This window comes from Microcaecilia unicolor, chromosome 9 (assembly GCF_901765095.1).
Source record: "Microcaecilia unicolor chromosome 9, aMicUni1.1, whole genome shotgun sequence".
Taxonomy (NCBI): Eukaryota; Metazoa; Chordata; class Amphibia; order Gymnophiona; family Siphonopidae; genus Microcaecilia; species Microcaecilia unicolor.
The window spans coordinates 139203025-139226195 of NC_044039.1; the positions used below are offsets into that span (position 1 = coordinate 139203025).

The 23171-nt window shown below is 46.0% G+C and overlaps 1 protein-coding gene across 1 annotated transcript in view; it reads right to left on the bottom strand.

Moving 5' to 3' along the window:
• Positions 1-23171, bottom strand: part of TTBK2 (tau tubulin kinase 2) — a 237559-nt gene that overhangs the window by 104919 nt on the left and 109469 nt on the right. The window contains 1 exon segment of the mRNA XM_030214295.1: positions 12919-12984. Coding sequence (XP_030070155.1) covers positions 12919-12984 — 66 coding nt within the window.

Sequence of the window (23171 nt, forward strand, 5' to 3'; positions counted from 1 at the left end):
TCGTCTCAGGACTGTAAAACGCAGAAAGCTTTGGAGAGGAGGCCAGATGGGAATATGCAGGTACGCTTCCTTGAAGTCCAAGGAAGCCAAGAACTCTCCTGCCTTCACTGCCGCTATAACAGAGCGGAGAGTCTCCATGCGAAAGTGCCGCACTTTCAAGGCCCGATTGACCCCTTTGAGGTCGAGGATAGGCCGGACAGAACCTCCTTTCTTTGGTACCACAAAGTAAATGGAGTAACGTCCCTTGCCAATCTGATTTTTTGGCACCGGAACGACCGCACCCAGGCGGATCAGGTTGTCCAAGGTCTGCTGCACTGCCACAGCTTCGACCGGAGACTTGCAGGGAGAGAGTACAAACCCGTCTCTTAAGGGTCGGCAGAACTCTAGCTTGTAGCCGTCTCTGATGACTTCCAGCACCCAAGCGTGTGAAGTTACTGTGGTCCGCTCACCCAGAAACGAGGACAGCCATCCTCCAATCTGCACTGGGGCGTGGACCAAAGCCCCGTCACTGGGTACGAGACCCTGGGGGAGGACCGGAGGGAGCACCTCCGGGACGGCGGTCTCTGCGAAAGGAATGCTGCTTGGGGGAGAAATTCCTCTTGAAGGAAGAGGGGGCAGAGGAGCCCAGCCTGGCCGGGCGGTACCGACGGGCTTCCTGCAACCGTCCTCTGGAGGGACCGGGACGGGTACTAGCCCGAGCCCTGACCTCTGGTAACTTCTTGCCCTTAGACGTGCCGAGATCGGTCACGATTTTGTCCAGCTCGACCCCAACGAGCAGCTTGCCTTTAAAAGGCAATCTAGCCAGGCGGGATTTAGGGGCGTGGTCAGCAGACCAATGTTTCAGCCCAAAGCCACCGCCGCGCAGAGACTGTCTGTCAGGTTCTCAGGTTCAGAGCCCGCGGGGCCAGGCTCTGGAGCAAACGTGAGCCCTTGGGCTGCTGCCGAGGAGCGACAGCAGCAGGCAAAACCCACCAACCAACACTGGGTAAGCACACCAGCAGGGACTGCAGGCACTGCCCAGCGAACCAGAACACCTGGACTGGAATCCCCCGGACTGGAGGACACAGGACTGGAACACTGGACTGCAATCCCTCGGACTGGAACACACACCGGACCGGAACACACTGGACTGGAGCACACCAGACTGGAACACCCTGGACTGGTCCCCCGGACTGGAGGACACAGGACCGGAACACGGGACTGGAGCACACTGGACTGGTCCAACAGCTTCACCTGTACTTAGCTACTAAGCCCCCCAAGAGTTGAGCTCCTGGGTTCGAGTAGCCGACAGGACTTACTGGATACCGGATGACATAGGGACCAGGACTGGAAACAGAAGTGCTCCTAACCCTAAACTGATCTACGTGCTCCCAAGCCCTAAACCAGCAGGAGTGTTCCTAACCGTAAACTGACAAAAGGACTTCCTAAGCCCTATACTAAACAGGAGCTCCTAAGCCCTGCTCAAGAAAGGGACTTCCTAAGCCCTAAACTAACAGAGCAGGGTACTAAATACAAAGCTAACACAGGTGCTACTAAGCACCAAGCTACAAGCAGAGCTTTACACTAATAAGCTAAACACAAAACTAAACCAGCTACCTAAGCACTGCTCTAGCAAGCTAGATACAACTAACAAGGTGCTTCCTAAGCACTACTCTGGCAAGCAACCAGAAGAGCTCCTAGCACTAAAAGGGAAGACAGGGGAGCCACAAGGAGGGAAGCTAACACATAAGCCAAAAGTGCTTCTAAAGCACCAAACACCAACAGCAAAGACTGCAATGCTCCTAATAGCACAAACACCAGAAGTACTTCTAACAGCAAACTCTGCAGTGTTCCTAACAACACCAAACCCAGGAGTACTTCTAATAGCAACAGAGCTTCCAAAGCCCTACACATAGCAATGCTTCCAAAACCAAGAGGGAAAAACAGGGGAACCAAAGGGAAAAGCAGGAAAGCTAAACACATAGACACCAGTGCACACTGCACTAACACTAACCTGGCCCTTAGCAAAAGCAAGCAGGGAAACTAGACACAACGTCAGAAGTGCACACTGCACCACCCTACCTACAGCAAACACCACTGTTGCAAAGGCCCTGAAGGAAACAAGACCACTTCCTTATCAAGGCCCTCCCTGATGATGTCACACTCCCTAGACCTAGGCAAAAGCACACTGACCCAGAGAGGCCCAACCCACACCAATGCAAAACTGTGAAACACTTGAAGCCAGTACACCCAAAGAGAGGTAGAGCAACTCAGGCAACATACCCACAGGTGCAGTGTAGTGAAACAATTAGAGCCATGCTGCTGGAAGCTGCCAGCACAGAGAGACAGAGCCAGCTCAGAAAGGACAGAGAAAAGAAACAGAAGCCAGCTAAGAAGCTGACCCCCAGGAAAGAGGTAAGTTTGAGAGGGGTTCAGACCCCAATCATAACACTGTCTGAGCCATGCCTTTAGCTGAGGCTCTCAAGACATCATACAGCAAGTCTGCCAAATAGGCTAGGCCCGATCCCAGGGCCGGCCAATCAACCCTCAAGGAATGATCCGAGGGGAAGCCCGCTGCACCATAGTCAGGCACGCCCTGGCCACATAGGAACCGCAAACCGAGGCCTGCAAACTTAAAGCAGTTGCCTCAAAGGACGACCTTAAGGCCGCCTCCAATCTTCTGTCTTGGGCGTCCATTAGGGCCGTGCCACCTTCCACCGGCAAAGCCGTTTTCTTAGTCACCGCAGTGATTAAAGAATCCACAGTAGGCCACAGATAGGCCTCACGTTCACTTTCAGATAAAGGATAGAGGCGGGACATAGCCCTAGCCACTTTAAGGCTCGCTTCCGGGACATCCCATTGAGCCGAAATTAAGGGGTGCATGGCTCATGCACGTGGAAGGTTCTAGGCGGGCGCTTCGTCCCCAGCATAATGGCAGAGCCAACAGGGGCTGAGGGAGAGACGTCCTCCGGAGAGGAAATCATCAAAATGCCCATGGCCTGCACTAACAGGTTGGGCAAATCCTCTGGGCTAAAAAGCCGCGCTGCAGAGGGGTCATCCGCTCCATCCGAGCGGGGATCCGTCTCCTCCAAGGAATCCGCAAAGGACCGTTGGGAGACCTCAGACACGCTGCCCTCATCTACATCGGAGGAGACAAAGTCCTCCAAGGCCTGGAAATCAACCCGAGGGCGTTTACCTCTGGGAACCTCAACCTCTTTATCAGAAGAGGGAGCAGGGGCAGCGTTTTGCATGAGGAAAGCCTGATGCAGCAGCAAAACAAACTCGGGGGAGAAACCCCCCATACTGTGCACTTCCGCAGCCTGGGCAACAGCCCTAGACGCACCCTCAACCGACGCTCGCAAGAGCGGGGGAGAGACATGCTGCGCATCCAAAACGGCGTCCGGCGCGACACTCCGCGAAGGAGCCGCGCGGGAAGAACGGCACTTAACTGTAGCCGCTTTTGTGCCGTCGCCCAAATTAAGGGCGTTCATGGCACTAATGTCTCCAACCTCAAGGGCGGCCCACGAAGAAGCCGTCCGAGCCGCGTGGCCGGCCAAGATGGCGGAGGCGAGGAGCGGGGGATGGGCATTTATGGCGGGAAAAACCGCCACGCCGGAGGAAGGACCGGGACATTCATCGGTCACGAAACTGTCACCCAACAAGGGCGAATCAGGCTGTAAGACCCCCGCATCCCCTCTAGAAGCGCTCAAGCGATCCGGGGAGCGCCCTTTGCGCCCTCGCCCTCCAACGCCATATGCCACGAGGAGAAGAATCGGGGAACCCCCTGCCCGCTATAAAAAGGTAAAATTACCTGCTTGCCGCTCCGAGCTGTAACGAACTGGTGTCCCAGTGAGTAGCTGCAATGAACGTTTAAATAAACGTCGAAATAAACGCCTTTAAGGACGTTTAAAATTTTTTTTTTTTTTTTTTTAAACGGAGCCAGCGGGAGGGGGGAGAAAAGGAGGGACCTGGCACCACCAGGTTTGCACTTGCTCAAAAGAGCCCTCAACCCCAGGCCTCAACAAAACCTAAGGATTAGGCTTGGAGGCCTAGCCAGAGCTGCTGCTGTGTGTGACCACCACCTGCTGAGATAGAGAACATACTGAGGAGTTTCCGGCAGCACATGACCACATATAGGGAGGCAAAAGTTTGCTCTCTATCTCCACCTGCTGGTAGATGGACACAACCCACCAGTCTATGGATTGATCAGCTTGATGATATGGAATAAAGTGTTTCTAAATTTTACCTGCAACTTGTGTGTATGTGCACCACATTTCTTTGAGGCAACCAGAGCCACGCTGACACAAACTGCTAAAAATGATTCAAAAGCATGGATTAATGAAACAAAGCCAACATGGATTTAGGCAAGGGAAATCTTGCCTCACCAATCTACTATATTTCTTTGAAGAGGTGAACAAACATTTGGATAAAAGTGAGCTGGTTCATATTGCGTATCTGGATTTTCAAAAGGCATTTGACAAAGTACTTCATGAAAGACTCGAGAGGAAATTGGAGAGTCATGGGATAGGAGGTAGTGTTCTATTGTGGATTAAAAACTAGTTAAAAGATAGAAAGAGAGTAGGGTTAAATGTTCAGTATTCTCAATGGAGAAAGGCAGATAGTGGGGTTCCCCAGGGGTCTGTGCTGGGACCGCTGCTTTTTAACATATTTGTAAATGATCTAGAGATGGGAGTAACTACTGAAGCAATTAAATTTACTGACGACACAAAATTATTCAAAGTTGTTAAATCGCAAGAGGATTGTGAAAAATTACATGGGGACCTTATGAGACCGGGACACTGGCATCCAAATGGCAGACGTTTAATGTGAGCAAGGGAAAAGTGATGTATGTGGGAAAGAGGAACCCGAACTATTGTTATGTGATACAAGGTTGCACATTAGGAGTCACCGACCAGGAAAAGGATCTAGATGTCATCATTGATGATACGTTGAAACATTCTGCTCAGTGTGCAGTGGTGGCTAAGCAAGCAAATAGAATGTTCGGTATCATTAGGAAAGGAATGGAAAACAAAAATGATGATGTTATAATGCCTTTGTTTCGCTCTGTGGTGTGAACACACCTCGAATACTGTGTGCAATTCTGGTCACCGCGTCTCAAAAAAAAAGAAATGATTGAATTAGAAAAGGTACAGAGAAGGGTAACGAAAACGATAAGTACATAAGTAATGCCACACTAGGAAAAGACCAAGGGTCCATTGAGCCCAGCATCCTGTCCACGATAGTGGCCAATCCAGGCCAAGGGCACCTGGCAAGCTTCCCAAACGTACATTCTATACATGTTATTCCTGGAATTGTGGATTTTTCCCAAGTCCATTTAGTAGCGGTTTATGGACTTGTCCTTTAGGAAACTGTCTAACCCCTTTTTAAACTCTGCCAAGCTAACCGCCTTCACCACGTTCTCCGGAAAAGGGGGTGGGATGGGGATGGGATGACTTCCCTATGAGGAAAGGCTGAAGCGGCTAGGGCTCTTCAGCTTGGAGAAAAGACGGCTGAGGGGAGATATAAGGTCTATAAAATGAGTGGAGTGGAACGGGTAGAAGTGAACCACTTGTTTACTCTTTCTAAAAATACTAGGACTACTGGGCATGCAATGAAGCTACAAAGTAGTACGTTTAAAACGAAATCAGAGAAAATATTTCTCCACTTGACATGTAATTGAACTCTGGAATTCATTGCCAGAGAAGGTGGTAAAAACAGTAAGCTTAGCAGGGTTTAAAAAGGTTTTGATTTAATAAGTTCCTAAAAGGAAAGTCCATAAGCCATTATTAAGATGGACTTGGGGAAAATCCACTGCTTATTTCTAGGATAAGCAGCATAAAATTTATTGTACTGTTTTGGGATCTTATATGTACTTGTAACCTGGATTGGCCACTGTTGGAAACAGGATGCTGGGCTTGATGGACCTTCAGTCTGTCCCAGTATGGTAACACTTATGTACTTACGTTTGTCTACTTTTTGTTCCAAACTCATGATCTTACCCGGTTTGGTCAGCAGTTTGAGACGTTATAGTTTGACCCAGAGCCACAATGGTGTTCCAAAATTTCCTCCAAAGTAAACGAGGCAGGTCTCACTGGCTCAATGTCACGTCTGTGGTCGTGACCCCTCTCAGGCTTACCTTATTTCTGGCGGTCTGCCTCTAAGCTGGCTGCCGTCTGGTCTTTCTAAGTTAGCTCTGTCTCTGTGTGCTGGCTGCCATAGACTGTCTTGCTGTTCCTACCCGTTCCAGGCTTCAGCCCAGTCCAGTCCGGATCTTCCAGGCTGCCAGACTTGTCTTTCTTGTTTGTGCCTGAACAGCACCCGTAGTTGCCTTGAGATTGCTGCATCTGAGCCTCAGGTGCTGATGGGCTTTACTAATCACCTAGAAACTTCTGTGTTTGCCTTTGCATCGTCTAAGGTCCCTGGTATGTTAGAGTGCTCTGTGCACTTCAGCCTAGTCCAGTTCTAGTATGAGTTTCTTGCTTGTGTCTAGTTAGCTTGTGTATAGCTTATTCTTGTTAGCTTGTGTGTAGCTTATTCTAGTTAGTCTGTATGTAGCTAGTTTTGGTTCTATTGCTTTTCCTAGTCTTGTCTCTGGTCTGTATTCCTGTCTTGGGTTTCTTTCTTAGTGGCTGCTTGGCAGCTTTCAGTATTGCTCTGCTTCCTGCCTATATTTCTCAGCTACTGGAGCTCCAGCCATAGTCCTGCTCCCTGCCTGTATTTCTCAGCTACTGGCGCTACCAGCCATAGCCCTGCTCCCTGCCTGTATTTCTAGCTACTGGAGCTTCAGCCCTAGTCCTGTCTTCTACCTGCATTTCTCAGTTACTGGAGCTCCAGCCATAGCCCTGCTCCCTGCCTGTATTTCTAGCTACTGGAGCTTCAGCCATAGTCCTGTCCTCTGCCTGTATTTATCAGCTACTGGAGCTCAGCCATAGCCCTGCACACCTGTCTGCCTTGCTTTTGTCTAGGTGCCTGTGGACACTTCTGAATCCTGATTCCTGGTGTTCCTGCCTGCTAGTTCCAGTACCAGTTTTCCTCCAAGCCCTGCCGGTTGCCTGCACCCGGGGGCTCAACCTCCGGGGAACGGCAGCTAAGTGTAGGTGAAGCCTAGGTCTAGTCCCGTGTGTTCCTGTCCAGTGTGTTCCAGTCCAGGGCGCACCAGTCTGGTGCGTGCCAGTCCAGTGTGTTCCAGTTCAGTACTCCAGTCCGGGGTTCCAGTCCTGTTTTGCCTTGTCTCTGGTTTGGAAGTGATTTTGCCTGCCACTGCCGCTCCACGGCAGGGGTCCAAGGGCTCACAATCCAGTGTCTCCGGGTGAAGCACGACACTCAAACACAATAGACAAGGAAACCCCATACCTAAGGTTCCAGTAGCCTTTCTTTGCTCACCGCTCTGGATGTCACTCTTTCCTTCAAGCAAACTTCCTGCTCATGTTTTTCTCTGCTTCAGGGACATCAATAAGCTCCGTGTATTCAGACCTAGAGAGTCAACTGAAGAGCATTCATCAACAGATGCCAAACCTGCTCTGACAAACTCTTCTGTCTCGATGCAAGGTTACCTGGAGACACTCTCCCCTCAGCGGTTAGCGAAATGCTACTTCCCAGAGGTGAAGAGCATTCCACTAGACCTTCTTTCACCTCTAGCGGGACTACTCCATTAGTTGGTAAGTACACAGCAAATTCATTTATTTTCTGTCGATTAAAAGAGGGAGTATTTGTCATCTTTTGTAATGTAGAAGGAACAGGCTTCCTTGGTCTCTTTTTAGGTATATTAGTTGGAAAACAGAGAAATCTGTGCACACATCTGCTCTCTAGGGTACCATCTTGTCTTCCCCTGTTTGTTTTTTTTATGTTTCAACAATTTTTATTGATGACAAATCCATTTACAGATATCCAACAATATAAGTAATATGTACATTCAAACATCCTAACTGGTATGTAATATCTCATTAGTAAAAGACGTCATCAAAATTTTTTCGTTAAACAAAGTGACCCCCCCCCATCCCTACCCATCCTTTGTTATGCACTGGAATAGGGAAGGATTTATCACAGGCTTCATCAACTTAGTCCAAACATATTATAACAACAATTTTCAACCTTTATCATTATCAACAGTATTTGTTATGCTTCAAGAGTGGCTTTGGAATCCCCTCCTCCCCCCTCCCCATCCGCACTCCCCTATTCCCCTTTCCAGTCTCTTTCTATATCCCTCCCCCCTCCCTTTCCCCCAAAAGGAACTTTTTTCATGAACACAGGGATTTAATGTCACCATCTACTGTTACATAGTATGTCATGTAGGAATGTGGGGGTCCCCCAGCTGATTGACAATAAAACTACCAGCATGAGGTGCGAGGGCATGTATGTAACTTTTCCAGACAAGATATAACTCTTTTCGTCTTTTGAACCTCAAGGAGACATCCCGTAATTCCATCAACAACAAAGCGTCCCCTGTTTCTGTTTTTAAGGTGCAATCATCCACACATTCTTACCATCAATTGTATGGTTTGTTACCTAGAACTTTTTATTCACAGTAGAATCTATGCCCTTCAAACTTATAGCTACAGCTTTTCAAAAACACACCATTTTCAAACTAACCATAGTCTCATGAATCATAAGACAGCAAGTTTTACATAAGCACAGATTTAAAACTACAATTGATAATATTTTCAAATAAAAAGAAGGTTAGAACAAATATGTACTTCTGAATGCTAACACTTTTTAAAGGGGAATGTTTTTGCTGTTTTCTCTAAAACGGAGTATTTCCCATTTTCTTAACCCATTAATATGTCTTTACTTATGAATGAGCATAGAAGAGTAGCCTATTCACTGGATTCTAATTTTCTATTTTCCTTGATAAAAATAACTTAACATGGTTTGTGTGTCCAGTTTATTTTGTCTTTTTGGGGGGGAAAGGCATCTTAGTCTTCAATGCTAGAAAAGATGAGGGGGATTTAGATAATAGGAGGAAGGAAAGGAATCTTGGGGATACAGAGCATGAGGAAGTCATTTCAAAATGAAAACCCTAAATGTACTTTACCAGGTTCACACTAATTCACCTCATATTACAGCTGTTACTGTGCTTTCCCCCCATGTAGTAGTGGACTATGTTCATAGAATTCTTTATTTTAGCTTAGTTTGGGCATTTCTAACCTACTCCCTTATAAGGGTTTGAGGTGGCTTACACTTTTCAAAGTGATTCATACATCAAAAAATATATCTTACTAATACAGTAATTTCTTATTAAAAATAAAATATTAAACCAATTAGCAAAAAATATTACTAATACATAAATTTACCTAACCAAATTTAAATAGGAAAGGTAATCACCTCTCAAAGTACTCTGAGAATTTTTTTAAATCCTGCTGAAATTCTTTTTAACACGCCCCTTCTTTTGTGGGATCCATTATGATTTGATCTTTCTACTGTTAACCAATTCCACTCTAATCCCAGTGCAGGTGAAACACCTTGGTTGGAGGGGCCAAACAAACCAATCCCCTGCCCCACCCCAAACCTTTCTTGCTGCTGATGCTGTTTGACCAAAATATAGGTGGGGCCATGGGCCTGTATCTAATCCACATATTTAAAAATCTTTCAACAATAGCTCTTATTTTATTTCTACCTTTGGAAGTCTTCAACAACTTCCTGTTTTAATGGTTCATACGCCATATCAATAGAGATATAAAAGTGCCACCCCCTGCCCTATTCCCTATATGATTTCCCCTTCCTCCCAATACTCCACATATTTTAGTTGCTTTGATACAATCTTTTTAAAATAAAGGATTACCTTTTCCCTTATTTTGCCTTCCACATCATTTCTGAACATTTACATCCCATTCTGGCCATGTCCTGGAACTTCCTGAATCATATTTTGCATAACCACATAATTTATTCTTCGCTACTTAGTCTTACATATTCAGAATTTCCAGATCAGCTGTTCCTATGCTGTGGACTGCACCCATGGATAGGTTCACAAAATCTTTATTTGTAGTTGCAACCTTAGATGCCAAAAAGGAGACTGCAGTAACATAACCCATGCAGGCCAACAGGATGCTATAACTCAGCCTTGTATGGGTCAGCAGAAGGAAGGGCCTACTATAGCAATGTCAGCCAAACCAAGAAGAAGTTTGAACAAGGAACGGGAGTAAAGAAGTAGGTTGAGGATGTGTGAATTTAACACACTAAAATCACACTGTAGCTGAAAAGGTTCTTTCTGATATAGATTATGAGCATTTGAAGTACAAATTGTTAAATAAAAATAAAAGTATTTATATTTATATAGCATTCAAGCCTTTCTCCTTGACCTGTCCACATTCTGCATATTGCTACTACTGTCTACTGCATTATACAAAGGAAACCTTGTGAAACCTTCACTTTTGTTCTTCACTAATTTCATATGCTTGTCACAAGCTGGATCTATGGGTGCTGTGGGTGCTTGAACACCTCCAATATTGAGCAAACTCTTTTATTGTGTCCAGAGAGGGGTCATTGTGAAAAGTTGGCGCCCATATCAGCCATTACCATCCTCTAATTTAAACTGCTATCAGTGTATGATCTGAACTTCTCATCTAGGTATCTTCGTCCTGTCACATATAGATATATGAAGAATAATGGCAAAACCTCAGGAGGCACAGGCTATACAAATTTAGAACTGGACTGCTGGATCCAGCAGAGACCAGCTCTGGCAATGTAGGAAGACCAGACTAATGCCTGGATTCCTAAAGAAGTTACTTCAAAGGAATGCTTTAAGGAAGACTAATCTGAAGTCCTAAATTTCCTTGTGCTGTGCTGCCTCCTTTCGAGATGGTTTGTCTTCTTTGTCACAGCAAATACTAAAGGCATCAACTTCAGGCTGACATTAGGAGATAAAGCTTGGATACAGAGTGAGCCACAAGTCCAGCATCTGGGGAGTCTCGCTGTGCTGTAATGAAATTCTGCATAGCTAGACGCATGGAGACAACTATAGGAAGATTCTTAGTCCCTGCTATAATATGATCACCTACAAAAGTCAGCTGCTGATCTGAAGGAGAAGAAATAACGAGTCCTCCTAAGGCTTCTGTAATCAGTTCAGGAAGTTCACCCCTTGCAAAAAAGTCTCATTACTATGGGATCCTTAATCCACCAGAATGTCTCCATCTTCCAAACAATCATTCAGACAAGAAGATCTAGAAACCAGAGAATGTGCAGCCTCAGATTGCCCCATCAACATCAAGGATTCTGTATCCCAATCCTGTGGCTGATTTAATATTTTTTTTTTAGAAGCCAGATCCTGCTGAAGCTACTCAGAATAAGAAGGAATTTTCCAAGGAGTCTGTGCTCTAATATTTATTTTATTTGGATTTTGCTCACATCTTTTTTAGTAGTAACTCAAGGTGTGTTAAATTCAGGTATACCAGGTATTTTTCCTGTCCCTGGAAGGTTCACAATCTAGTTTTTATACCTGAAGCAATAGAGGGTTAAGAAACTTGCCCAAGATCACAAGAAGCAGCAGTGGGAAGCAGCAGTGGGATTTGAACCAGCACCCCTGGATGTCAAGCCTGGTGCTCTAGGCTCCTGGTGGAGCAGAAATACAAAATCTGGAGAAAAAGGAGCAGAAGACTGATTCCTCTCTAGCTGGCAGAGTTCCTTCAAAAGAATTCAAAAGCAGCATATGTGAGGCAAACTAAGGAGGTCTTTTACTAAAGCTTAGCTCAATTTATCTGCAGCAGAGCCCATTTTATTCCCATGGACCCTGCTGCAGATAACTCGAATTAAGCTTTAATAAAAGACCCCTTAAGTAACTTGAGTAGAGAAAAGGGCAGCATCAACATTGGGATGAGGAGTCTGGGAAGGCAAATGTTCACTGTTTCTGTACTTTCTGAGGGAGCTAAGGCAACCCACAAGGCCAGCAATTTTATCACTTCTAGTGCAGAGTCCAATTTAGAGTGTGGCCCGGGACTCCAGTTGATAAAAGACAAGATGATCACTGACCTGATGCTGCCCATCTAGCAATGTATTGTGAGAAGTGCTTAATGGATTCCATTGGCACTGGTCATAAGGAAGGGACTGACAAGAAAAAAAAATGCAGTTGTAGCCTCAGCATCAAAGAGCAGGCTGAAGCCCAATGAAAACAGCTGACACAAGGGCGCTTGTACTCACCACAAAGGTAAAAGCCTCTGCCCCACCACTCCCAGCAAGAGCATCACTCTTGAATATGGCTTTATTACTGAAGTGCTGAGAGCGAGAAACACTCATTGACAAGCTGCAGCAGCCAAATGCTGAAATAGTCTCTCTCTGAAGAAGAGAGGAGTGGGGGGTGGGGGAGGGACCCACCTCCACCAGCTGTGTACCTCCTAGCCAAGAGGGCTATACCAAAATAATTCTCTCTGCAGCTGAACCGAGAGAGTACTGGCTCAAAAGCAAACTTAAGAGAGCTGCATAGGGCGAAGCAACAGGAATGGGCACTCATTTGAAATAAATGTCATTTGCTGTCGAGAATGACACTATGAACATATAGTGAACATTCTTCGCACATAGTGTGCACTCTATGTAAATAGCATACACTATGTGTAAATAGTGCACACTCTTTAAGGCGAGCGTTCTCTATATGCACATAGTGCATACTCTTGAAGACACTTAACGAAAAATGAAAAAGAAAGTACCACAAATACGAAATGTTTTTGGGTGCCCATTCTTACACAGCACAATTTTGTTCTCTACCTTCGCTTGCTTGTTGATGGACAGAACCCACAAGTTCTGGACTGGTCTGTTGAGAATACTAAGAAATGTTTAGCTCTGACTACATGTTCTAGTAATAACATTTCCAAATGGTTTAAGTTAATGAAAGTAGAATAGTGAAAAAGTAGTACAGAAGGAGGCAATTAAAGTACATGCATGCCAAACTAAAACTTATCAGTACTGGTTAATAATGAAAATATTCAGACTACAATTCAATAGCAAGATACTCACCCGATTTCTATGAGCATTGACAGATGCGTACCTCACTGTCCCCCGAAACCCTGCTACAGCTCGTGGCTAGAATAGAAAAACACAGGGAATAAATAAGATGACCAACTTGTTCTATGAGCTCTTTCAATACTCTAGGACAATTGACAAATTTGTAAGTTTGCTCTGCTACATCATCTAGATTTACAGTGATTACCTTTAACTGCTCTGAATCATCACCAAAGAAGGTTTGTGCTCTGGATATAACCAATATCTTCTTCCTCAAAGAATTCAGTTTTTCAACTAACACTTTTTCCTCCCTGAGAATTCCTTTTATCCCTTGATTATCTAGCAGTTCAACAGACACAGTGATGGATTTTTATTTTGTTTTAAACGTATGCGAAAAATGTTTAGTCTTAGTTCTCACCTCTATGGCAAGCTTCCTTTAAAAGAAGTTTTTCTTAGCCTGCTTTATTAGTGTACTGTAATAACTTGTCAGTACCTATTAGCATTTGCTTTACATTTTCTCAAAGATACCCTTTTGGCTGTCGCAGCCTCTTTCATCTCATCACAAACCATGCTAGAAGAAGTCTGTTCTTTTTTCAGTCTTTTTAAACACATGGAATGTGTTTTATCTAGGCCTACAAAATGAATTTTTAATTAATGCCTGTGCCTCAAACAAACTTCTGACCCTGAAACCTAATTTTAGGGTTTTAATTTTTCTAATTTTCACATTATATCACAGCCTTTCTTTTTAAAATTAAATACAACTGTTTTCTTCAGTGGTTCGCTTCCAGGGACTACAACTTTGATTGTATCACTGTTGACGTACCCTCATGGAGAATGTCTGCAGACCTAGTTGATAGATTATCGTTTATTTATTTACTATACTGTTACTTATTGCTTTGGCAAAACAGAATGGTTTACATGTTTAAAAAAACCATTTAAAAACACACAAAACAACATCTAGGAAATCCAGTAATTGATAGGAAAGCACAGCAAACCAACCATACAAAAGTTAATAACAAATAATAATAACAATTACACCAAACCTAAAAATTTATAATAATTCAAGCTATAAATTAGCATCTCTTTTTTTAAATCTTTTCTTTATCCTGCATTATTATCAAATGTATTTTGAAAAAGATATGTTTTTAGGGTTTTATGAAAACGGGTATATGTATCCTCTAATCTTAATAATTTTGGGAGACCGTTCCAAAGTGAGGGCGATAGAAAAAAAGTCGTGTAGATTCACATCTAGCCCTTATTGATAATGGAATTACTAACCTGTTATCTGTAAGCGATCTAAGAGTGCTTATCGGTGCATATGGTATAGTAAGATTAGCTAAATATGATGGGATTGATAAATTTAACGCTTTGTATGTCTAGATGTAGATCTTAAATTTTATTCTGGCTTCAATTGGAAGCCAGTGAAGCTGGTATAAAAGTGGTGTAATTCTGCCATATTTTGATGCTCGACAAATAACACGTGCTGCGGTATTTTGTATCAGTTGTAGACGTCTTAGATTTGCCTTCGTGATGCCTGCATAAATAACATTACAGTAATCTAGACGTGAAATAATATAAGCATACGATAACATATTTTGGACTTATATTGGACGAAATAGCCCCACTACGCACTAAAATTCTACGTAGGTGTAACCCATCACCATGGTTTAACGATCTACTAAAAAATCTAAAATCACAAACCAGGAAACTAGAAAAAATATGGAGTAAATCAAAAATTAACTTCACCTACAACACATGGAAGCAATCACACAGGAATTACAAAAATGCCATTAAGCGAGCAAAAAGAACCTACTACACAAAAACAATTACAACCAGCGGCACAGACATAAAAAAACAATATCAACTCATAGAGAATCTTAACACAAACCCAATCACATCCTCACCCTCAAACTACCTATCTGCTAACCAGCTCGCCAAATACTTCAATGACAAAATTACCAATCTTTGCAGCACAATTCCCCAACTGTGCTAATATTGCTACCTTTCTTGACGAACTGGACCCCTACATAGACGAAATTTCAGCTGACACCTCATGGACAAATTTCACCCTCCTCACCACTAAAGAAGTTTCTATGGCAATCACCAAGCTCTCCAAATCTCACTGCCATCTTGACCCATGTCCCAAATAAGATGCACCAGAACGCTTTATTACAGATCTTACCTCCCACCTAAACTTCCTGCTACAGCAAGGTTCATTCCCTACTGAACATGGTAATATACTACTTACACCAATACCTAAAAAGCCCAAGAAACCAGCGAGTGATGTCACCTCCATCCCTTTGCTAATTAAACTGATGGAAAACAAGGTGACCTCTCAACTCAACGACTTTATACAAAAATTCTCCATTCTCCATGAATCACAATCGGGTTTTTGTCCAGCCCACAGTACAGAAACAGTCCTACTCACTCTAATATCCAAATTCAAACAGGAAATCTCATTTGGAAACAACATCTTCCTTCTAAAATTCGATTTATCCAGTGCATTTGATATGGTAAATCACAATATTCTAACCAAACTACTGGATAAACTTGGGATTGGCAGAGATATTAATTGGATAAAAGGCTTCATCACCTCAAGATCTTACCAAGTAAAATCAACCTCAACTATCTCATCTCCCTGGTCACCAAACTGCAGTGTACCTCAAGGATCCCCTCTATCCCCGATCCTCTTCAACCTTATGATGATCCCCCTAGCCAAAGCTCTATTGAGACATGGTCTCAACCCTTTCATTTACGCTGACGACGTCACCATATTCATTCCCTTCAAATCTAATCTAACTGAAATCTCCGACAAAATATCCTTGGGCATGAACATCTTAACATCTTGGGCCAATGCCTTTATGATGAAAATGAACAAAGAGAAAACGCAATGCCTAATCCTCTCATCCCAACACTCTGCACTCCTTCCTACTAATTTTAACATCTCCGGAACCACAATCCCCATATCTGATAACTTAAAAATCCTTGGAGTGACATTAGATAACCATCTCTCGCTCGAAAATCACGCAAAATCCACTAAAAAGAAAATGTTCAACATGATGTGGATACTGAAACGCGTAAAACCATATCTCCCCCTGAAAACATTCCGGAACTTGGTGCAATCCACAGTACTTACTCACGCCAACTATTGCAACAGTATCTTGTTAGGCTGTAAGACCCATATCCTGAAAAAACTTCAGACTGCACAAAATACAGCAGCAAGACTCATTTTTGGCAAATCATGTTTTGAAAGTGCAACACCTCTTCGTGAAAAACTTCACTGGCTCCCTATCAGAGAACGAATCAACTTCAAGGTCCATACATTAATCCACAAGATTATCCGGATTATATGCTCAGTCTGATTGACCTTCCCACCAGAAACATGTCTAACTTCACAAACTTACCTCAACCTATATTACCCCAATTGCAAAGATCTCAAGTACAAAACCTACTATGGATCCAACTTCTCCTTCTTAGGCAGCCAACTCTGGAATGCCCTCCCCAGACCTATCCAATCAATTAGTGACTATCTACCCTTCCGGAAATCACTAAAAACCCATCTGTTCAAGCAAGCCTACCCAAATGACCAAGACTAATCCTATAGACCCATCTACACATCACATATCCAGGAGACAATGATAATGACCTAGACCACTTCTCCCACCTAATTTCCCTATGCTTAACCCATGTCCCATCCCCTTCCGCCTCCTCTACCCTCCTCCAATGCTCACCTTCCCTTGCTCATACCTCTCCTACTCCCTTCAATTTTGCCCATCTCTACCTATTCACTTCTTTTTATTCTGATATACTTATTTTTCTTCATCAATACTCTGTAATCCCTGTTACTATGTAAGCCGCATTGAACCTGCTCTGAGTGGGAAAGCGCGGGGTATAAATGTAATAATAAATAAATAAATATGTAGAGAATCTTTATCCAACGAGTTTCTAATAGAACATAATCTCCGTAAATGATAAAGTTTTTTTTATTACATCTGATATTTGCTCATCAAAAGATAAGAGTCAAGGATAACACCTAAATATTTAAACGATGGTACCGTAGGTAATTGCTTGCCAAATAAAGTAGGTATTAGTGCTAATATTGATCCATGACCTGTTATCCAAGAGGTTATTGTTTTATCTGGATTTAATACTAACTGCTGTTTTTTTAAAGCCAACTAGCTACTTCATCAAGGCAATTTTGAATAGGTGTTAAATCAATATTTTGTGGTGCCACATAATGAATAAGAAAAAAATCATCAGCATATGAATAAGAGCTGATACCCAAAGAAAGGATAAGCAACGAAAGTGGACTGACATATAATTAAATAATATAGGTGACAAAACCAATCCTTGTGGCACCCCGCAAGTGATAATGTGGGAGTTTGAAGTAGATCGATTTTGAACAACTTTAAAGGAACGATCACTGAGGAAGGATGTAAACCAAGTAAGAACGGTACCAGAAATACCAATTTCCTTTAAACGACTAAGTAATAGATCATGGTCTATTAGATCAAACGCTGCAGAAAGATCAAGCGAAACAATCAGTGCAATGTAGCCTTGTTCCAATCTAGAATATATTTCACTTAAAAGAGAGGTCAAGACAGTCTCTGTACTATGGCCTTTCCTAAAGCCTGATTGTCTTGTAGCACATTTTTTGACTCTATGTATGATCTGTGATACTTTTACCCACACATTATGTTGCTTCTGTGATGCCTTGTACCCATACATTGTATTATCTCTGTGATACCTTATACCAATACATTGTAAGCCACACTGAACCTGCTATAGAGTGGGAAAGAGCGGGGTATAAATGCTACAAATAAAAAAAATTGCAACTGTGTAAGCACTGTCGTCTCCAAAATTCTAGCTAAAAAAGGGAGATTTGAAACTGGACGATAATTGTTCGGAAGATACGGATCTAGTGAAGATTTCTTAAGACTTGGCTTAACCAAGGCTTCTTTGAGAGCATTTGGAACTACTCCATCTTTAAGACTTTTAGTTATAATTGAATGTAAATAAATTTGTAAATCTAAAGAGGGAAGTTTCAACCAACTGGATGGTATCGGATCCAATGAACAAAAAGTGGGTGAAAGATGTGACATATTTTGCAATGATGTTAAAGATGGAATCTCAAATTGGTGCCAAACCCCTGATAAAGCTGGAGAACCTACCTCTTCCCTATCTGTATTCTTTAAAAAAAGAAGCTCTCAACTTATCGATTTTTAAAGGTAAAATTATGTATCATACCTGATAATTTTCTTTCCATTAATCATAGCTGATCAATCCATAGACTGGTGGGTTGTGTCCATCTACCAGCAGGTGGAGATAGAGAGCAAACTTTTGCCTCCCTATATGTGGTCATGTGCTGCCGGAAACTCCTCAGTATGTCGATATCAAAGCTCCATCCGCAGGACTCAGCACTTAGAGAATTACACCCACAAAGGGACACTCTGCCCAGCTCACCACCGCCGAAACGGGGGAGGGGAATTAACCCAGCTCATCCCCACACAAGTGGGGGAGGGGAATCCGTCCAGCTCATCCCCGCGGAACGGGGGAGGGACACCACCCCGCCGATGCGGGGGGATCTGGCTTATCCTGCAACCGCAACCGCGGGAGGAGCTGACTGACCCTACCACCGCCGAAGCGGGAGGGGTACAAAGCTGCCCTACAGCCGCACGAAGCGGGAGGGAGTGCCGGCAGAATTTAAGTCTCAATCCAGCCCCGTAAAACGGAGGGGAGAGGAATGCAGCAGCTCACTGTAACACAAACTCGTCGCAACTCTTAAAGAATCCAAGTGAAAAAACTTGAACACGAAGTCCTCCTGAAGTAACTGAAGACTAAACTTGAACCTAAAATTCAACCAGAATATAAACAGTACAGATATCTGGGAGGGGCTATGGATTGATCAGCTATGATTAATGGAAAGAAAATTATCAGGTATGATACATAATTTTACCTTCCATATCATCATGCTGATCAATCCATAGACTGGTGGGATGTACCGAAGCAGTACTCACCCAGGGCGGGACATTGAAATCCCTGACCTCAACACTGAAGCTCCAAACCGGGCCTCCGCCCGTGCCGCCACAGTCAAGCGGTAATGCTTGGAGAATGTATGGGTCGATGCCCAAGTTGCCGCCTTGCATATATCTCTGCCAAGGAGACGGACCCGGCCTCTGCCATCGAGGCCGCCTGAGCTCTAGTGGAGTGAGCCTTCAGCTGGATAGGCGGCACCTTCCCCGCGGCCACATAAGCCGCTGCAATGGCTTCCTTGACCCATCTTGCCACGGTAGGCTTAGCAGCCTGCAGACCCTTACGAGGACCTGCAAACAGGACAAACAGATGATCCGATTTCCGGAAATCATTGGTCACTTCCAAGTATCTGATGATGACTCGTCTCACATCCAGATATTTGAGAGCAGAGTACTCTTCTGGGTAGTCCTCCCTACGAAAGGAAGGGAGACAGAGCTGCTGATTCACATGGAAGCGAGAAACAATCTTGGGCAGGAAGGAAGGCACTGTGCGAATAGTCACTCCTGCCTCAGTGAACCGCAGAAAAGGCTCTTGACATGAGAGCGCCTGGAGCTCGGAAACTCTTCTGGCTGAAGTGATAGCCACCAAAAAGACTGCTTTCAACGTCAGGTCTTTCAGAGATGCCCTTGACAAGGGTTCAAAAGGCGGCTTCTGCAAGGCTCTTAGTACCAGATTGAGATTCCACGCAGGCACCACCGAGTGCAGAGGAGGGCGCAGGTGATTAACTCCTTTGAGAAAACGCACTACATCTGGCTGCGAAGCCAGGGAAGCACCCTTCAGGCGGCCCCTGAAGCAAGCCAGAGCCGCTACCTGGACTTTAAGGGAACTGAGCGACAGGCCTTTCTCCAGACCTTCTTGCAGGAACGCCAACACTGAAGAGATTGGAGCAGTGAATGGAGAAAGTGAGCCTGCTTCGCACCACGCTGCAAAGGTACGCCAAACCCTGGCGTAAGCAGTAGAAGTAGAGCGCTTCCTCGCTCTCAGCATAGTGGCGATGACCTTGTCTGAGAAGCCCTTCTTCCTCAGACGCTGCCGCTCAATAGCCAGGCCGTAAGACCAAAGGGGGAGGGATCCTCCATCACCACGGGACCCTGATGCAACAGGCCCTGCTCCGCTGGCAGTCGCAGAGGTTCGTCCACTGAGAGCCTGATCAAGTCCGCATACCAGGGACGTCTGGGCCAGTCCGGACCCACCAGGATTACCCGGCCCGGATGCTTTGCCACCCGGTCTAGCACCCTGCCCAACATGGGCCAGGGCGGGAACACATAGAGAAGCTCCTGTGTTGGCCACTGTTGGAGGAGAGCATCTACTCCCAGAGATCGAGGGTCCCGTCCTCTGCTGAAAAAGCGCGGCACTTGGCAATTGACCGATGACGCCATCAGATCTAGGCTCGGCTGGCCCCAGCGCTTCGTGATGTCCAAGAACGCCTGAACCGATAGCTGCCACTCTCCGGGCTCCAAGGTATGGCGACTGAGAAAGTCCGCCTTGACATTCATAACTCAGGCAATGTGGGACGCTGACAGCTGTTCCAGGTTCGCTTCCGCCCACTGGCAAAGACTCATAGCCTCCTTGGCTAGAGGGGCGCTCTTGGTACCTCCCTGGCGGTTGACATAGGCCACAGCCGTGGCATTGTCCGACAGAACCCGTACAGGCTTCAACGCCAGTACCGGGATGAACTCCAAAAGCGCCAACCGAATGGCTCTGAGTTCCAGGAGGTTGATAGACCACTTTGCCTCTGCAGGAGACCAGAGCCCCTGCGCTGTCCTTCCCAAGCAGTGGGCTCCCCAGCCCGACAAAGAGGCGTCCGTCATGACGACAATCCACTCCGGGGTCACCAGAGGCATTCCTGCAGACAACTTGTCTGTCTGCGTCCACCAGCTCAGCGCCTTGCGCACTGCTGGGTCCAAGGGAAGGCGCACAGCATAATCCTCCGACATCGGAGTCCAGCGCTGCAGCAGAGAGTGTTGTAGTGGTCTCATATGAGCCCTGGCCCAGGGCACTACTTCCATCGTGGCCGTCATAGAGCCCAACAGCTGCACATAGTCCCAAGCCCGAAGAGGAGAGGCTACTAGGAACTGGTCCACCTGAGCCTGAAGCTTGACAATGCGATTGTCTGGCAGGAACACTCTACCCACTTGGGTGTCGAATCGAACTCCCAGATACTCCAGGGACTGAGTTGGGCGCAGCTGGCTTTTCTCCCAGTTGATGATCCACCCCAGGGAGCTCAAAAGAGCAACCACCCGGTTCACAGCTTTGCCGCACTCTGCATAAGAGGGGGCTCGGATCAACCAGTCGTCCAGATAAGGATGGACTTGGACTCCTTCCTTTCTCAGGAAGGCCGCGATGACCACCATTACTTTGGAGAAGGTCCGCGGAGCAGTAGCCAACCCGAACGGGAGGGCTCTGAACTGGAAGTGTCGGCCCAGGACTGCAAAACGCAGAAAGCGTTGATGAGGAGGCCAGATGGGAATATGCAAATACGCTTCCTTGATGTCCAAGGATGCCAGGAACTCCCCTGCCTTCACTGCCGCTATAACAGAGCGGAGGATCTCCATGCGAAAGTGCCGAACTTTCAAGGCCCAATTGACCCCTTTGAGGTCGAGGATAGGCCGGACAGAACCTCCTTTCTTTGGTACCACAAAGTAAATGGAGTAACGTCCCTTGCCAAGCTGATTTACTGGCACCGGAACGACCGCGCCCAGGCGGATCAGATTGTCCAAAGTCTGCTGCACTGCCACAGCTTTGACCGGAGACTTGCAGGGAGAGAGTACAAACCCGTCTCTTAAGGGTCGGCAGAACTCTAGCTTGTAGCCGTCTCTGATGACTTCCAGCACCCAAGCGTCTGAAGTTATTGTGGTCCACTCGCCCAGAAACGAGGACAGCCGTCCTCCAATCTGCACTGGGGCGTGGACCAAGGCCCCGTCATTGGGTACGAGACCCTGGGGGAGGACCGGAGGGAGCACCTCCGGGACGGCGGTCTCTGCGAAAGGAATGCTGCTTGGGGGAGAAGTTCCTCTTGAAAGAAGAGGGGGCAGAGGAGCCCGACCTGCCCGGGCGGTACCGACGGGCTTCTTGAAACCGTCCTCTGGAGGTACCAGGGCGAGTACTAGCCCGAGCCCTGACCTCTGGTAACTTCTTGCCCTTAGACGTGCCGAGATCGGTCACGATTTTGTCCAGCTCGACCCCAAAGAGCAGCTTGCCTTTAAAAGGCAATCTAGCCAGGCGGGATTTAGAGGCGTGGTCAGCAGACCAATGCTTCAGCCAAAGCCACCGCCGCGCAGAGATTGTCTGAGCCATGCCTTTAGCTGAGGCCCTCAAGACATCATACAGCAAGTCTGCCAAATAGGCTAAGCCCGATTCCAGGGCCGGCCAATCAGCCCTCAAGGAATGATCCGAGGGGGAAGCCCGCTGCACCATAGTCAGGCACGCCCTGGTCACATAGGAGCCGCAAACTGAGGCCTGCAAACTTAAAGCAGCCGCCTCAAAGGACGACCTTAAGGCCGCCTCCAATCTTCTGTCTTGGGCGTCCTTTAGGGCCGTTCCACCTTCCACCGGCAATGCCGTTTTCTTAGTCACCGCAGTGATTAAAGAATCCACGGTAGGCCACAGATAGGCCTCACGTTCACTTTCAGGCAAAGGATAGAGGCGGGACATAGCCCTAGCCACTTTAAGGCTCGCTTCCGGGACATCCCATTGAACCGAAATTAAGGTGTGCATGGCATCATGCACGTGGAAGGTTCTAGGCGGGCGCTTCGTCCCCAGCATAATGGCAGAGCCAACAGGGGCTGAGGGAGAGACGTCCTCCGGAGAGGAAATCTTCAAAATGCCCATGGCCTGCACTAACAGGTTGGGCAAATCCTCTGAGCTAAAGAGCCGCGCTGCAGAGGGGTCATCCGCTCCATCCGAGCGGGGATCCGTCTCCTCCAAGGAATCCGCAAAGGACCGTTGGGAGAACTCAGATACGCTGCCCTCATCTACATCGGAGGAGACAAAGTCCTCCAAGGCCTGGGAATCAACCCGAGGGCATTTACCTCCGGGGGCCTCAACCTCTTTACCAGACGAGGGAGCAGGGGCAGCGTTTTGCATAAGGAAGGCCTGATGCAGCAGCAAAACAAACTCAGGGGAGAAACCCCCCAGACTGTGCACTTCCGCAGCCTGGGCTACAGCCCTAGACGCACCCTCAACCGGCGCTCGCAAGAGCAGGGGAGAGACATGCTGCGCATCCAAGATGGCGT